The 18,974-nt window shown below is 33.4% G+C and overlaps 1 protein-coding gene across 1 annotated transcript; it reads right to left on the bottom strand.

The window, feature by feature from the left end:
* Nucleotides 1-8,483: 8,483 nt before the first annotated feature.
* Nucleotides 8,484-14,412, bottom strand: LOC105170767 (serine carboxypeptidase-like 51). Its single transcript, XM_011091674.3, has 13 exons — nt 14,157-14,412; nt 13,936-14,030; nt 13,721-13,828; nt 13,399-13,639; nt 13,040-13,083; nt 12,877-12,944; nt 12,692-12,797; nt 11,912-12,114; nt 11,749-11,818; nt 11,419-11,469; nt 11,175-11,227; nt 10,238-10,370; nt 8,484-8,815 (listed from the first exon to the last, which is right to left on the bottom strand). The coding sequence occupies exons 1-13, from the start codon at nt 14,305-14,307 to the stop codon at nt 8,729-8,731; spliced, it is 1,410 nt and encodes a 469-aa protein (XP_011089976.1). The 5' UTR covers nt 14,308-14,412; the 3' UTR covers nt 8,484-8,728.
* Nucleotides 14,413-18,974: the final 4,562 nt, after the last annotated feature.

Genomic DNA, 18,974 nt, shown 5'->3' with positions numbered 1-18,974 from the left:
GCACACACACACACTCACACCGCGCACACACACACACACACACTCAGACCTCACATGCACACACACACACACACCCACACACACCACATGCACACACACGCACACACACACACACACACCATGCACACACACACACCCCACACACACACACACACACACCGCGCACGCACACACACATCCCACATGCACACACACACACACACACTCAGACCTCACACACACACACACACCCCACCCACACCGCACACGCACACACACACACATCCCACACACACACCGCACATGCACACACACACACACACATACCCAACACGCACACACACACACACCCCCCCACACACACACCCCACACGCACACACACATATCCACACACACACACACACAAAGAAACAAAAAAAAAGACGCACAGACAACGAAATGGAAAAGTCGGAACAAGGAGGGGGCATCATTAAGCAAAACTTCTCAAGTTTGTGGTCGATAAAATTGAAAAAGAAATGTATTAGCTGATTAGAACATATAAAAATATATCTGTGACATCATGATCTCAACAAAAATCTGTTACACCATATCTTGATTTTCAGAAAGGTCGATCCAGAAACTGGATAATATTAATGATAAAATCATTGCCCTAATATAATTACATATATAAAACAAACTAGTAAATGCAACAACCTTTTTTGCACCAATGATAGCACTAGGTACAAACATATAGAAATATATTTGTTGACATCATGATCTCAACAGAAATCTGCTACACCATATCTTGATTTTGAAAGAGGACATAAATAGACCACAAACACACACAATACCCCTAATGAGCATAAAATATTGCGAAACTATGGTGACATCATGCACGAGAAAAAAGATTGTGTAGATAGAAATGAAAACATCGAAATTGAAGGAGAATGACAAATGTAACAAGACGCAAATGGTATTTGTTGGCGCAGGAGATAAAAGCAACATCTCACTTCTTCTCTGTTCAGAATTGAAGTAAAATATGTTCTACCGTGATACACACACACACTCCACACACACACACACACACACACCGCACAGGCGCACAGGCGCACACACACACATCCCACACGTACACACACACACACACACACTCAAACCTCACATGCACACACACACACACCACACGCTCATACACACACGCACACGCACACACACACACACACCCCACACACACACCGCACACGCACACAAACACACATACATCCCACACGCACACTAACATACACACACACACACAGCACACGCACACATACACACACACACCCCACATCCACACACACACACCACACCACATGCACACACACACACACACACCCCACATGCACACACACACACACCCCCCACACACATACACCACTCCACACGCACACACACATATCTACACACCACACACACACACACATAAAAAAAAACAAAAAAAAAAGATGCACAGACAAGGAAATTGAAAAGTCGGAACAAGGAGGGGGCATCATTAAGCAAAACTTCTCAAGTTTGTGGTCGATAAAATTTAAAAAGAAATGTATTAGCTGATTAGAACATATAAAAATATATCTGTGACATCATAATCTCAATAGAAACGTGTTACACCATATCTTGATTTTTAGAGGGGTTGATCCAGAAACTGGATAATATTAATGATAAAATCATTGCCCTAATACAATTACATATATAAAACACACTAGTAAATGCAGCAACCTTCTTTGCACCAATAATAGCACTGGGTTCAAAAGAGCAACAATAAGCATTTCTTGATGCCCACAGGCAGGCTTCCCCCAAAGCAAATGTAACAAGACGCAGATGGCATTCGTTGGCGCAAAAGATAAAAAAAGCAACACCTCACTTCTTCTATTTTCAAAATGAAAGTAAAATATGTTCTACCGTGACACACATGCACACACACACAAACACACCCCACACACACCCATACACCGCACACGCACACACACACACACCCCACACGCACACACACACACACACACACCCCACACGCGCGCACACACCCCCCCCCCACACACACATATACACCGCACACGCACACAAACACACACACCCACACCCACACACCCCCCCCCCCCACACACACACATCCACACACCACACACAGACACAAAAAAAAACAAAACGAAAAGATCCACAGACAAGGAAATGGAAAAGTCAGAACAAGAAGGGGGCATCATTAAGCAAAACTTCTCAAGTTTGTGATGGATAAACTTGAAAAAGAAATGCATTAGCTGATTAGAACATATAGAAATATATTCATTGACATTATGATCTCAACAGAAACCTACTACACCAGATCTTGATTTTCAAAGAGGACATAAATAGACCACAAACACAGACAATACCGCAATGAGCATAAAATATTGCGAAACTATGGTGACATCCTGCGCGAGAAAAAAGATTGTGTAGATAGAAATGAAGACATAGAAATTGAAGGAGAATGACAAATATAACAAGACGCAGATGGCATTCGTTGGCGCATGAGCTAAAAGCAACACCTCACTTCTTCTATGTTCAGAATGGAAGTAAAACATGTTCTTCCGTGATACACACACACACCCCACACATACACACACACCCCACATGCACACACACACACACACATACCGCACACGCACACACACACACACACACACATACCGCACACGCACACACACACACACACACACACACACCCCACACGCACACACACACACACCCCACACACACACACACCACACGCACACACACATCCACACACCACACACATAAAAAAAACAAAAAAAAAAAGATGCACAGACAAGGAGATGGGAAAACCGAAAAAAGGAGGGGTATCATTAAGCAAAACTTCTCAAGTTTGTGGTCGATAAAATTGAAAAAGAAATGCATTAGCTGATTAGAACATATAAAAATATATTCGTTGACATCATGATCTCAACAGAGACCTGCTACACCATATCTTGATTTTCAGAGAGGTTGATCCAGAAACTAGATAATATTAATGACAAAAGCATTGCCCTAATACAATTACATATATAAAACACATTAGTAAATGCATCAACCTTCTTTGCATCAATGATAGCACTGGGTTCAAAAGAGCAACAATAAGCTCTTCTTGATGCCCACAAGCAGGCTTCCCCCAAAGCATCAAATAGCATCTAACAAATTGTTAAGCATATATAACCTGATAAACAGTAAGTCAAATGTAAGCACAAGCATCAGCTACAACATATATAACTGATTAATTGTTCCTGAGCAAAAGCACATTCTCCCTCTTCCATGCGAGTACCCAAAAATCAAGATGATGCTACAGAAACTACCATGTGATTCAAGGGTGAAAATTATTGAAACCGCTATTAGCAGGAATGAAATTAAAATGGCTAAATGCCCCCCAAAGTCAGGGTTCGGAATTACAACATTTTGTAGTGTTCGCTGGGAACTAATTCAAGAATTGGTTAGCAGATCATATCCAACCAAGTCATTTATTAGATTTTATCAATCCTCAACTCATTTTCTCTTACTATATCCCCTCTAGTAAAGTAAATCAATCCAAGACCACTCTTGCTAACGAGATATATTGAAAGGAAAAAAGAAGAGGGACAATGCACTCTCTCCTGTCCTGTTATTGCTCTTATTTCAATAAATACTCTTTCATATCAGGTAAACAAAAATTAGAATACAAATCTATGCAAGCACACAAAAATATTACAAAGGACATAAATAGACCACAAAGACACAATACCCGTAATGAGAATAAAATATTGCAAAATTATGGTGACATCCTGCACAAGAAAAAAGGTTGTATAGATAGAAATGAAGACTTAGAAATTGAAGGAGAATGGCAAATGTAACAAGACGCAGATGACGTTCGTTGGCCTAGGAGATAAAAGCAATACCTCACTTGTTCTATGTGCAGAATGAAAATAAAACATGTTCTACCATGACACACACACACCCATACACCGCACACGCAAACACACACACACACACAGAGCCCACACACCCCACAAGCACACACACACCCACACACCCCCCATACACCACAGATGCACACACACACACATCCACACACCACACACAGACACAAAAAAAACAAAATAAAAAGATCTACAGACAAGGAAATGAAAAAGTCGGAACAAGGAGGGGGCATTATTAAGCAAAACTTCTCAAGTTTGTGATGGATAAAATTGAAAAAGAAATGCATTAGCTGATTAGAACATATAGAAATATATTTGTTGACATCATGATCTCAACAGAAACCTGCTATACCATATCTTGATTTTCAAAGAGGACATAAGTAGACTACAAACACACACAATACCCGTAATGAGCATAAAATATTGCGAAACTATGGTGACATCCTACATGAGAAAAAGATTGTGTAGATAGAAATAAAGACATAGAAATTGAAGGACAATGACAAATGTAACAAGACGCAGATGTCATTTATTGGCGCAGGAGATAAAAGCAACCCCTCACTTCTTCTATGTTCAGAATGGAAGTAAACCATGTTCTACCGTGATACACACCCACACCCCACACACACACACCCACACACCGCACACGCGCACACACACACACACATCCCACATGCACACACACACACTACACACACACACACCCCTCCCCCACACACACTGCACACGCACCCACATCCCACATGCACACTAACACACACACACACCACACACGCACACACACACACACACACACACCACATGCACACACACATATCCACACACCACACAGACACACAAATAAACAAAAAAAAAGACGCACAGACAACAAAATGAAAAAGTCGGAACAAGGAGGGGGCATCATTAAGCAAAACTTCTCAAGTTTGTGGTCGATAAAATTGAAAAAGAAATGTATTAGCTGATTCGAACATATAAAAATATATCTGTGACATCATAATCTCAATAGAAACCTGTTACACCATATCTTGATTTTCAGAGAGGTTGATCCAGAAACTGGATAATATTAATGATAAAATCATTGCCCTAATACAATTACATATATAAAACACACTAGTAAATGCAGCAACCTTTTTTGCACCAATAATAGCACTGGGTTCAAAAGAGCAGCAATAAGCATTTCTTGATGCCCACAGGCAGGCTTCCCCCAAAGCAAATGTAACAAGACGCAGATGGGATTCGTTGGCGCAAAAGATAAAGCAACACCTCACTTCTTCTATTTTCAAAATGGAAGTAAAACATGTTGTACCGTGACACACATGCACACACACACACACACACAAACACACCCCACACACACCCATAAACCGCACACGCACACACACACACACACAAAAACAAAAAATGAAAGTAACACATGTTCTACCATGACACACACACACACACAAAAGATGCACAGACAAGGAAATGGAAAAGCCAGAACAAAAAGGGGGTATCATTAAGCAAAACTTCTCAAGTTTATGGTCGATAAAATTGAAAAAGAAATGCAGTAGCTGATTAGAACATATAAAAATATATTCGTTGACATCATGATCTCAACAGAAACTTGCTGCACCAGATCTTGATTTTCAGAGAGGTTGATCCAGAAACTGGATAATGTTAATGAGAAAATCATTACCCTAATACAATTACATATATAAAACACACTGGAAATGCTGCAACCTTCTTTACTCCAATAATAGCACTAGGTTCAAAAGAGCAGTAATAGTTAAGCTTTTCTTGATTCCTACAGGCAGGCTTCCCACAAAGCATCGAATAGCAACCAACAAGTAAAACAACTTTAAACTCAATAAAATTCCAAAGCATTACTACAATATTTCAACTAATGGATTTAAATATAAAATTTTAAGGGTAAATTACAACCACCTTCCCGAAGGGTTGTCATAAATATAAATATCTCCTCGTTGTTTACCAAATTATATATATCCTCTTGATTTTCATGTCCGTCTAACAATGAGCTCATTCCGTTAGGTTTTCATCCAATTTTTATGGTGAACTGACCAAAATGCCCTTTTGGATTATAAATTATAATTTTATATATAGTTTATAATTTTATAAAATATTTTTATGAACTAATATTCTCTACAGCTTATTTTTTACCCACCCTGAATTTGTTTTCATATTTTTCAAAAGTTCCTTTTTATTTTTTAAAATAAATCAATAAGGGTAAAATAGTATTGTCCACTTCACCATTTACGGACTACATAATTATTTTTCATTTGAGGGGAACATTTATAATTTTTCAAACAACATTGGGATATTCACAATTTTGCTAAATCTCAAGAAAGGTAGTTATAATTTACCCTAAATTTAAATGTCTAATAAACAAATAGTTCAACTTTGTTCTGATAATTTTATATTACACAAGAAATAAAATCTTTTGACTTTTATTTTTAATTGTGTGTTGTTAAATATTGATAATTTTAATTCTTTTAATATCAAATCATTTGAAAAAAAATTTGTAAATTATTACGTTAGATTCAGATTAACCGATCCAATGTAACTTTATTGAACCTAATAAACTAAAGCTGAACATGATTTTCCATTTTACAAGCCCGGAGCCCACGTTGATTACTGAACAAAAATGACAAATACGTGTGAAAGATATATAGCTACTCGAGCATAATCTTCTTCTTTTCTACGATTGATTGTTCTTTTTAAATTATATATTAATTATGGATTTAATTATTTTACACTTTTTCTTCAAATGTGAAATTATATTTTTCATTTAAAATTTTAAAATTATACTTACACTCCTTTCAAAAAATTTACGTTTATACCTGACCTCATTTGGGACAGAAAATGCGAACGTCATGGAAATAAATATATAAATTTTTAATTTTACCCCTCATTCAATATTCTCCTATAATATATTTTATACTTATAAAGGTATAAATATAATATATAAAGTCAAAAAGAGTGTAATTACAATAAATATTGCTATGAAATTATAGCCATTAATTAGAAAGTGGTCATAGATGAATAAAAAACTAATAATAGTTTAGTTGTTTTTTTTTTTTTTGAGGTTACATCATTGTTATATCTATTTCTTGAAAATGTCTTATCCAAGTATTTTATATAGTACTTAAAGAAATATATGCAATAATAATGTTCACCTCACCCCAAAGATAAGAAATAAAAAATGTATAAGAAAAATAATTAGTTTAATTCATAAACAGCCACTTTTTAACATAGTTATAATTAGATAAAAATATTATTTGATTACAAATTTTTATTTTATTTATATTATATTTATCTCCTTATAAGTATAAAAACAGTATATGGAAATGTTAAATAAGGGGTAAAAATCAAAATTTATATAATTTTTTTTGCCGAGATTAATATTTTCCATCAAAACCCAATGAAAGGAGGTCAATTTTAAACGAAGAATTTTTGGAGGGACGTAAATATAATTAAAAACTTTTTTTAAAAAACATAATTTTATATTTTTGGAAAAAATTTAAGTATAATAAACCCTTAATTATATTACAAATGTATGAAATTGGCCAGCTACTGTCTTTAAACCTGAGTGCGTCCAGTGGGTCAGTCCTATGATCATCTATGATAATTGTACTTGGATTCAAAAATTAATTTATCCTTTAGATATTGGAAGGTTTTGGTTGTATGTATATGCCCTCTCCATTTGCATTGTATAGTTAATGAAAAATAAAATGAGTTTAATGCTATTTATTTTCATATAATATTGTAATTCCATGTATTTAGGGCGAAGAATTATTATATTTTAAAAAATATAGGGAGTATATTGTTGTATTTTAATAAGAAAGTAAATTGCAATTTTTTTATAAGAGGATAATTCTTATAAATGTAGTTATTGTTTGACTATATAAGATATTGAATAATAATGTAATTATTGTTTCAAATGAAATATATTGTTTAGATTCAACTGCGCTGCGAGTCCATCTTGAATTGAATATGGGCTGAGGATAATTCTTATTCTATTTTTATATGTAATTTATGTTAAGTCTCACTTTAGGAATAAGACTCAGTTCTTGATTTCCTTTTTTTTCTATTACTTACTAATGCACCTCGCCCTTTAAAAATATTGAGTTTTCGCTACATTATAAATGACCATAATTTAAAAGGTGTGATAAATAAATACTATTAATCACGGTTAAATAAATCAAAATAAATATTTAATTTTTACCACAATTAATTAATATTAGCCATGATTTTGGCCACACTTGCAAAAACAACGGCTAATGACCATTACGAAACTGTGATTGATTTGTATTTGGCACGACTTTTTTCTTATTACTATAATAATAAACCATAGTGAAAAATCATATTTTTTCTAGTGTTAAGAGGGGAAATTTATTTAAAACATTATGTGGTTTTTCTCATATTAAAATTAATATATTCTCTTTGGCTATTGCAGATGATAACATTCTCATTTACTTTTCTTCTCAAAATTTCAAAAATTTAATTTTTGATAAGTAGTTCCCATGCATAAATTTTAATACGGTTTAAATTAAAATTAAATGCACAGTAAATGAACATTTCGTCTGGAAATAACTTCATACTGGAAGATCCTTACATTCGAAAATTCATAGTACCTTAAGTAAAAGGAAAATAAGAGAAAGAGGAAAAAGGCAAAAATTCTAACATGAAAATAAAATAACTATCGCTGCATGAAACAATTATTGCTATAAAATCTTTACATTTGCAAACTGGTTATTAGCATTGCTTGTTGCAAATTCAATTATTTTGTGTATTATTAGAAAAAAAATAATTGTAATTAATGGCTTATGAATTTTGATTGAACAGGAGACTGAGTTATACTACCTATCATGCTTAGTGCCACACACGGCTGGTCCACAGGCACCTGCAAATTCACAGCAAAATAAATCAAGTCTAAGATATATAGCATATCTTTATCTTTTTGTTTTGTTTTTCCATAAATATAGAACTCTAGAATATAGGTTGAGCTAATAAAAATCAAATTTGCTTGATATTCAATTTAAGATTGGTATTTAGTTTGAGTTTGATTCATTAATTTAATCGTTTAAATTTAAATTTAAATTTTCGTTTGATAGATTTTCAAGCTCGATAGTGGAGCTCAATTCAATTATTAAAAATAATAATAACATACATTTAAAAACGTCAAATTACTAGAGTTAGTGAATATGTTTGGATTTATTTCTAAAGATAATTTAAAATAAGTGTTGTATGTTTGATATTGTGTTTGGGAAAATAAAAGTCAATGTTCATTGTCAAATCATGTTTATTTTATATATACTTGATTGTGTCACCCAGATTCCTGAAGCAAAAGGACTCCTCCTCAACAATAAAGAATCCTCTCAGTTCGAAAACATACTTCCCTCAACCAGAATAGTTGAAGATAAGATCGGATTATGACTTATCTTAACAACTCCTATCCACTCATCCCGAGATTAAAGGAAACGTGCAGAATCGTGCCAAAGGGGGATACCCTCTATAAATACAGGTTTGGTCTCAGGCGATTTTTTAACTAATGGATAGATATATTTTTCAAATGAAAATAAATATAAAAAATAATAAATATAATTTTTTAAGTTATAAAAATTTATATGTAATTATACTAAATTTTATAAAAATGACGTGTAATTATCCCTATTATTTATGGCTCTAGTTGTCTAATGAAGTTTGATTAACGTTGAATCATTTTGGTCATTTATTAGTGTTAAACATTCACAATCCACATGCAATGCAGGCTATAGGTGTTGTGCCTATGAAGTAGGAATGGTAGACGCTTCTAGGTGTTGTAAAGTTGTACTTGTACCGACAGTGGGCTTCCTCTGTTTAAAATGTGTCTAGTTTTATTCTTTATGATCATCATTCTTCACCAGGTGAAAATCAATGACACAAAATTTATGATTAGAATATAGAAATTAAGAAATGTTTTAGTCAAATTTTGAATTTGTTATTTTTAATTAAGTAGTTTACTGCCAAAAGATTATATACATACACAAAAATTAAGAAAAATATTCAGTTAATAATACATCATGAAACATATTAATCTCTCGACAAAGTATAAAAATAAGCATAGTTAGGATAATAAAATATAATTTGCCGTAAGTAACAAGTCGGACTACTACTAAAACTAACAATCAATGTACACCTTTACTATGTGTATTTTTATTTTATTTTATCTTTATAATGACAAGATTATGTAGGTTAATCTTGATTAATGGGTAAAGGGACTGGAGGGCCATTGATCATAATTTGTAAACATTTATTATAAATAAGGTGGAGAAATTAGACTTACAAAGTGGCCAGCTCCAAGAATCCAGTAGAAATTGAAATTTCTGTATGATTTGGTGAAGCCCTTTGTCATTTTTGAGTCCCCACAATAGATTGGGGTTCTATCCATGCTCAAGAAACTTTTCAGCCCATCCCACCTGGTCCGGACATTATTTGAGATATATAAGTTGATATGTGTTTAATGTCGTTCTAGAGATATGGAGTTTCGTACATTATATGCACATAAAAATATATAATGGGACGAAATGCACACATCAGATGCACGAGCTATGTTCAAAATTATTATTATTATTTCCATGACCGTTTTTAAATTGATATTTTCTAATACTATTTTAGAGAAATGGATATTTGTACGTTATGTATGCACGTCGAATCAAATGTAGATAAAAGATAATGCATAATTCATTAGCTAATGGGACCAAACATTTTATGCACGAAAATTGTCAAAACTAAAAGAATTAATTACAACGGTCTTTTTTAAATCTTTAAATTTTATTTTAAAAAAATGGAGGTTTGTACATTATATGCACATAAAAATGCATAATCCATTACCTGATGGGATCAAATGTTCTCATCTTATGGATGAGTTTTGTATTAAAAAATAAAAAACTAATTACAATGACACTTTTTAACGTAACTAAAATTTATATATCTCCAGCTTTTAAAATTACCAAAACATCCTCATTTCATTTAAACATATGGTAATCTTTAGAAATCCGACCGAGTTGATATTTTCTTTTTAGAAAATATAGGGGCAACGTAATTGTTAATTTTGTGTTTGCAAAAGAGGGTAACTGAAAATTCTTCAAACCGCAATTCTTTTTTTATAATTTTAGAGTAAGGGAGAACATAATTTTAATTATACGTACTAATCCTCAGTAGAATTATTTACAAATAACTAAAATAAATAAATAAAACGACGATTATTAAGTTTATCTTACTTGAGCTTTTCGACCCACGCTTCAGTTCCCTTGGTCGAGCAAATGACGTCGAGCTACAATAAGTCAATCAATTCAAATTAAATTATGTTTAAGAAGCCATTTAAGGTGCAAATTAACATATTTGCATAATTTTATTACATCAAAAGATTGATGCATAGTGGGACTAAGTTGAAGTAATTTTTGTATTGATGATGGAAGATTGGTGCAGAACAGTGGAAGGAGTACAAAAGTAATAAATTCTTACTTGACCATTATATACAGTCACATTGACTCCTCTTGCAAGCAGCTCATCAACCTACCACAATATAGTCAACCAAGTACACACAATGAGTAGAGCAAGTTGGCACTTGTCCTTTATGCACATCCACTTACAATGTCTGGATGTTCTGTGAAACAAATTCTAAAATCTTTTATCATACTTTGATGTTACGTTAATGTGTGTTGACACGTGTTTCTTTTGAAAATTAAAATATATAATTAAATTAATTGAAATTTGAAAATGGAAATGTATACCATACGCGTGTTGATGTGACACCACTGTGTAACACTAAAATGAAATAAAAACTCTTATTACCTCATCGATCCTCGGCTTCATGAAATCTCCTTCTAGTGCAGTGAAAACGAGATCGGACTGCCCTCCCCATCTGCAAACACAACGCCGGTCATTGATTGATGAAGAGAAAGAGCACACTTTCGCAGAACATCTGAGATTGTTCGAGTAAAAATGCACTACTTACTGAACGTCATCTGGGATGATCTTCAGCTTCTTCTTGATCTCCCCATTCATGAGGCTATCAAGATCACCACCTCCACCAGGAGTAGAAGACCTCAAGGAATTCAGATATCTCAAGTACCGTCTCTTTGCAATCTGCCGTGATAGCTCAGAAGCTGTTAGGGAAACAGGGTCCATTCCTGAATCCAACAGAAAATTATAGAAATCCTGCATGAAAAAAGTTTCGTTGTCATGAATGGAAATCGCTGGAGTTTTGATCAATTATTACACTTTTCACTAATAATTTTGAATATACAGTTTGTTATTCAAGGGTAAAACTGTGGCTGTATATACTTTATAGGTATCCTAGCGACATATACGCTACAGACATAAAATTCATGTGTCTCATTTTGTGTTCTTGTTCTTGTTCTTGTTCTCTAAGACAAGTTTTGTTGTATGTCTTGCAATCTGCGGAAATGACGTCTATGACAACTTTAACATTTTTATGTAATACTTTTTCACTAATAATTTTACATGACAATTTAAAGTTGTCATTAAAAATATATAGTATATAACAATGAATAAGATTTCATCACTACTAATTATTAGTGATAAAAATTATGCATAAAGTAATTAGTAACACATTTATAATGATAACGACAACATAATAAAATGTGAAAACAATATTCAAAATATCACCTAATTTTTCGGTTACTAGTCTTCTCTTTTTTGTAGTGTTAACAGTCAAACGCGCAGAGAGGAAAAACAAACAGGGGCAAGGTGAAAGAAATGCTTACGTACGTACCACAGAATTACTGCTGGAAGTGATGACACCCTCGAGCTCATTCCAGGACTCGGTTGCCTCAACATATTTACCAGCATCAAGCTCCCCTTTTATCTGCTCCGCCAAACTGTTTTTCTGAAAATAAATGTATTAGCCACCGACGAAACCCTCTGCAGAAAGTATACATTTAGGGTGCATGGATGGACCTGTTTGATTTGGCCAGGCCGTTGTTGTCGAGCCTGGAAACATCTTTCAGGAGAGGCCCCCATGAGAACTGCATAAAATTAAACCTGTGAAACTGATCATGTAAAAGGTTCGTGCCCTGGAATTGTAAAGATGTTGATTTATAGGTGGAATTTCAAGGAATACCACGAAGTCTTCTGGTGAAATCCAGGAGTCCCCAAGTGCAATTCCTGCACGCAATCACAGTGTTTCCCAGTTTATTGGTTACTTAAATTTTTAGTATGAATTTTTTGGACATAATTTTCATTAAAAGAATGTGCTTATAATTAAATAGAAAAATAAGATGTTAGACAGTCCATATTTGTTAAACGATTATTAATTATAATTTTTAAATAATAAAAAATATTTGTATTAGGACAGACTTTAAGAAAGCTGTTTGTAATTTACTATTTGGCAAAACATTTAATAAAATGTAGGAAATTATAAATATTTTTGAATAAACACTCATTAATATATCCAAGTTTCATTCTTTATCCTCTTCTTACCTCCGAGCTTGAGTTTGAGTTTTCCAGCCTGAATGGCCCTGAGAGCTGACAATCCAAGAGTAACAGCATATTTCCCTCCATAAGACTCTGCTACTATATAGAGAGGGCTTTTCTGGAGGCTCTCATTTCTGTTGAAAACTTCAATCAAAAGCGTAGTTAGATCAGCTGCAGCCTCATAATCAGTTTTCACCACCAGATTCGGCTCCTCCACAAAGCTGTATCCTGTGCCAACTGGATTGTCCTATCCCACAAAAAACCAAACGTTGATCCTTAAAAACCCCAAAAACTGAGAATGATTAAGATTAATGTCAGCAGCACTAACCACAAAGAGAAGATCAGCTTTTCTGAGCCAAGTTGAGTTTCTTGGCTTCAAATATGTGTCCAGAGGCCCTATCTCCTCAAAATTCCCAATCCCAACTCCAGAAGCACCCTGTCATTCAAGAAATTGCATTTCAGTCCCTGATTTTCGCAGAAATTCTCAAAAATCACTCATCAAAATTATTCTTTGTCCTGATATTTTTAAATAAATTCACTGACAGGTCCACCCTGGAGCCAAAGAATGACAGGCCATGGCTTCCCTGGATCTTCACTCCTGTATGGACTCCTGTAATACCACCAAAACATGTGGGCTTCTGAAAAACCCACCAAAAAGAAAAACAGAACAACGTTAATATTTCACAATTCATAATATATATTGTGTGTCTGAAACAGAAAAAAAAATGTAATAATTTCTGGGAAATCAAGAAAATGAATCGTACTTGGCCTGACTTCAACGTAACCCCAGGCTTCTGATCCATCTTTTGTTCTTACAGCTTCGGCTATTGATCCACCATGAAAAGCTGGAATCAAGAATGATAACGATAATAATACAGAACAATGAAGGAAAACAACGAAAAGGGACTTTTCCATTTTCAAAGGCAGAATGAGTTCAAGTCCCAGAATGTAAAGAAAAAGGCTGTCTCGGTCTGCAGAAGTGAGAATGTGGGATGCTGTTTTTTTTATATGGAAAGAGTTGATGATTTTTTGGAAAATTTAATCCAGATCTGGCTTTAATTATTTAAATTATATGACAACTGTAATACTTTTTTTGTGAGTGGTGTACAATTCAAAGAAATCAATCAATTACATGTCAAATATATTACATTTACTTTATAATTAATTTTGTTATATGAAATATGATTTGTTTAAGAATTTTCATGATTTTGATGGTTTTTTGTTTTCAAAAATAAATAAAAAATAAGAATTGAAAAAAGGGACGAGGATTTGACTTTTATAAATGATCTTGCTTTCAAGTTTTCACCCAAAAAGATGAATGTGCAATTTGTACATGTCTGTCTGGCTGTGCACGGGGTTATAGTGATCTCCGTACATATTTCCAGGCAACGGGGACATGTTGACATTGTAGTCAAATACTGCAGTATCTGTTTACTAATATATTTGTGCAAGCTGTCTATAATATTGTTTCTTTAAATGCATACCATATAATTAGATTCTTTTTCTCATTGTTTCATAATTTATATATCATGATTTCGTTGTGATTATAGATAATTTCTATGTTTTGGTATCATCGACGTTTTAATCATGTAGTAAAAAAAATATTATGACATCTATATATAATGTGTAGAGTCGATAATTTAATATTTACAAGGCAATGGGGGAGTTAGATCTGTAGTGCTCGTTTGTGTTATTTCATTTGTAAATTTTGTCAAAACAAACATTGTTCTGATTTGAGTAAAAAACACTGTAATGTCACTGATTCGTATTTGTGAAAACTTTACAAGGCTAAGGGATTCAAACTGGTACATTGCAATTGGAGAGGTGACCTTTTGGTGGCAAAAAGAATAGGCTTCATTTTTTTTACAGCCCTTCACCGGCAAACCCAATTTTATGTCGCTGGCTACCTCCCTGGTATGGAGTTTGGAAGTTGAACTGTGACGGAGCCTCTAAAGGCAATCCTGGGCCTTCCGGTGCCAGGGGGGCTCATACGTGACTCGCGGGGGATCTTGATAGTGAATTTCTACGACTTCTGGGTCGAGGTGTGCATCTATCATGGGAGAAAGGGTGCCGTAATGTTTGGATGGAGTTGGATGCTACCGTTCGAATAATCCAAACGGAGAGAGGGGATTGGCGATTTCAATCTTACGAGTATTCGTATGCTTAAGAGGAAAATGAACATCCAGTTCGCTCATGTATATCGGGAAGCTAATCAACCCACAAATTTCTTAGGAAAATGTGCCTGCAATCTCATGGAATCTGCTAATCCTCAACCTCATAGCCTTTTAGCTACTTTCATTAAGTTAGATATACTTTTCTCTAGCTTTAGATTTTGTTCTAATGTGTAGGGAGTAAATACTCCTTATTTACTTGCTTTTATAATATATAGGGATTATTGAAAACTTTCATTAATAAACGGGTAGGACGTCCATGCCAAACCCTCCGTCTATGCACAGGCAACTTTATTAAAAAAAAACTGTAATGTCACTGGTTATCTATTTAAATTCTAAATTTTATTTACATGCACAAAGCAAAATATTTATATTTATCTCTATCCGATGTAAACTAGAAATTAAAAAAAATATTACTTAATTCCTAATCACTATCATTTTTATATTTTAATTTTTATGAATGCATGGAGTGTTTGTTATTCCACACGTAATGTTGTGCTTTTTTTTTTTTTAGATACGAAAATAAGCATAATTTATATATTATAAAAATGGTAAAAATCATGTAATATTAGTTGGCTTTGGTAGTTGCCTACCTTGGGGAAGGTAAGTGAATTATTACTTACTCTTTCCTTCTTCAGACAAACAAACAGCGAATTGGAGGACTTTCTTGCAAATACGTCATGTAACCGTTCTGAGATTATGACATTTCACCAACAAATCTTTTTCTTAATTAAATTCTGAAAATTAGAGCTGTGTCTGATTTTGATTCTTTGAATTAAGACCCCATGATTTACTCCTCCTGTTTTTTTATTTTTTTTTTATTTTTTATTTTTTGCATCAATGGCATGTCATTTGTTTTGCAAATACCAAAAAGAAAAATAAAAATGATTTTGATGTCAATCCCAGTCACAAATCAAAATAGATCACCATATTTAAATAAACAAAATATTTGATAGAAAGTGATCGATTTTTACCAATTGAGTGAATGACCGTCAAAAAAGGCATAATTTGAACATAAATAGGTGTGTTTAACTTAATCATCGAATAGGAAACTGACTGGAGATAGTTCTAATTTTTTTTCTTTTCTTTTTTTGCAATTAAGTCGGAATAATTGCAAATGAGGCTCGATTGACGAAGTTAAGACTCAATGACTTTAAAGGTAATGGGTTTGAATCCCACTATATGTGCGGATTGTTGTTCTACTGCATAATAAGTATTGTTTAGATTTTATTTATCTGATATTATTTATCAGACTATGATCGTTATAATTGTCTTTATTAGGTATTGATATTTATGATTGATTATAATCAAAATATTTTAATAAATAATAATTCATTACTTTGAATAAAATAAAATAAAAAGTGAATAGCATCGATGATTTATATATATGCCAAGAGATTTAATTCACAAAACAAAAGCGTATTTATCCGGATAAGGTAGAAGAAGATTGCGTTGCTTATACTTCTTGAAGTTAAGAAACGGACATGATCAGAGTCGGGAGATCCTTATGCTATTTCAATTTTATTTCTTTTTTTAAAAAAAAATATATACTGAATTTATTTATATTTTATCCCCTTATAAAAATATAGGTAAATTACTACGAACTTTCATAATGTTTGACATAGTCACGAGCACTCTCATTATTTGAAAAATTATAAATACATCTCTAATGTTTGATAAAATTATATAATTCTCGAATGGAGGTTTGTAATTTTCAATTTTACTCTTATTATATTAATTTACTAAAAAAATATTAATAAACGTAGATACTCCCCAAATTTAAAAAAAAAAAAAAAAAAGCTCGCGGCTTCTCACATCCCGGGTGTGGGTGCTATTTTTTTAAAGTTCAAGGGCCGCATTGCAATTTTTGAGATTTTTTAAATTATTAGTATTTCCACAGGTGTCCCTTTTGCATGTAAACTGAAAGATATATATTTATGTATACACGTAAAGTACAAGGTACGTACTATTATTATTATTATTTTGACAGAAGTACGTACTATTATTTAAAATGACAATTTTTTTTTTATTTTATGATGATTTATTAACTATCAAGAATTACAGATAGTCTTTCTCTTGTTGAAAGATATTTTCCTCTAATTGTGAAGGTTTGTTCTTGAGAGAAAGAGAAAGAGAATATTTCCATTTTATTTGTTTGGTTTGGGCTAAGAAAGGAAGTTTTCTTCCTGAATGAAGGTTCAATATTTAAACACACAAATAGTCAGGAGAACAATCACTTAATTTAGGCAATTTTATTTTATTGCCTTTTTGGGAAGATGAGCTTTCTTGTTTTGCCCAACATTGCTTAATTTATTTTGAAATGATTGACTTTATGAAAAGTGATTATAACATTTGGATTAACAATTTTAATCATTAATTATATAACTAGACATTGCTGTTAAATTCCAAACCCTCATGTCAAATAGTTTTGGCAAAGTTTAATGGATATAATAGATGATTAAATTAAAAAATGAAAAGATTTGAAACTCTTTAAGTTTAGGATTGTCCAAACATATACAAAGAATTTGTTATTATCAACTTTTTCGTGCTGTAATAATCTCTCAACAGGGTGTGACTGAGAGGCAATATTTATTAGCCTACTGAGATTTTCAATCAAATGATCGCTTTGAAATATGACCGTACGCCTTGATATCCACCAACAACAATAGATGCCAATTGAGATTAGGTGCAACCGTTTCATAATGGCTAGTCGGCAACACGCACTACATCATAAAAATGGTCTGTCAATCCTGACACATAATCATAGGGGCCACCATCATAATAATATGAACTAGAACCGACATCAATAGGGCAGAACCTCATACAATCATCAGGCACACAATCGTAAGAAAAAGAAAAATAACTAGGGGTGTGCAAAAAAATCGAAAACCGGCCGAACCGAACCGAAACCGAAAATTCGGTTCGAACCGAATTTTCGGTTCGGTTTTTTGGTCACCAATTCGGTGACCGAACCGAACCGAAAACCGAAATTCTGTAAATAATTAAAAAAAAATTATACATATAAAAATTATATAATTATATATATATATTATAATATTAATATTATATAATTTATATTAGTAAAGAGTCTTTAGTAAAGACTAAAGACTAAAGAAAAGAGAAGAGTAGAATACTGAAGTACTGAACTCTGAAGAGTGAAGAAGTCATGAGTCTCACAACTCTTATAGACAGAGAGAAGAGAACAACAGAAAAGAGGAAGAAAGAAAAGAGAGGACAACGACAGGAAAACTCAGAGCATTGCACCGGCGACTGTCGCGACTCGCGATTCACTGAGAACGAAAAACTGAAACAAAAATTCACCTTGGCACCGGCTCCGGCGGCGACCATCTAAGGATTGAGTCAGAAAAAGTGCAAAACCAATCTCACCCGAGTCACGACAGGTAAGATTTC

This window comes from Sesamum indicum, linkage group LG9 (genome assembly GCF_026168435.1).
Source record: "Sesamum indicum cultivar Baizhima isolate 11 linkage group LG9, ASM2616843v1, whole genome shotgun sequence".
Classification (NCBI taxonomy): domain Eukaryota; kingdom Viridiplantae; phylum Streptophyta; class Magnoliopsida; order Lamiales; family Pedaliaceae; genus Sesamum; species Sesamum indicum.
The sequence above is the reverse complement of the archived record's forward strand: the minus strand, read 5'-3'. Positions and strand labels throughout refer to the sequence as shown.

Bases quoted from the DNA above. Each gene is read 5' to 3' on its own strand.
- LOC105170767 (XM_011091674.3), bottom strand. From the start codon at position 14,307: ATGGAAAAGTCCCTTTTCGTTGTTTTCCTTCATTGTTCTGTATTATTA. The intron at 13,084-13,398 runs GTAAGAAGAGGA...GATTGCGTGCAG, and splicing joins ACTCAAACTCAAGCTCGGAG to GAATTGCACTTGGGGACTCC. The intron at 12,115-12,691 runs GTACGTACGTAA...TTTTTCATGCAG, and splicing joins CTTCCAGCAGTAATTCTGTG to GATTTCTATAATTTTCTGTT.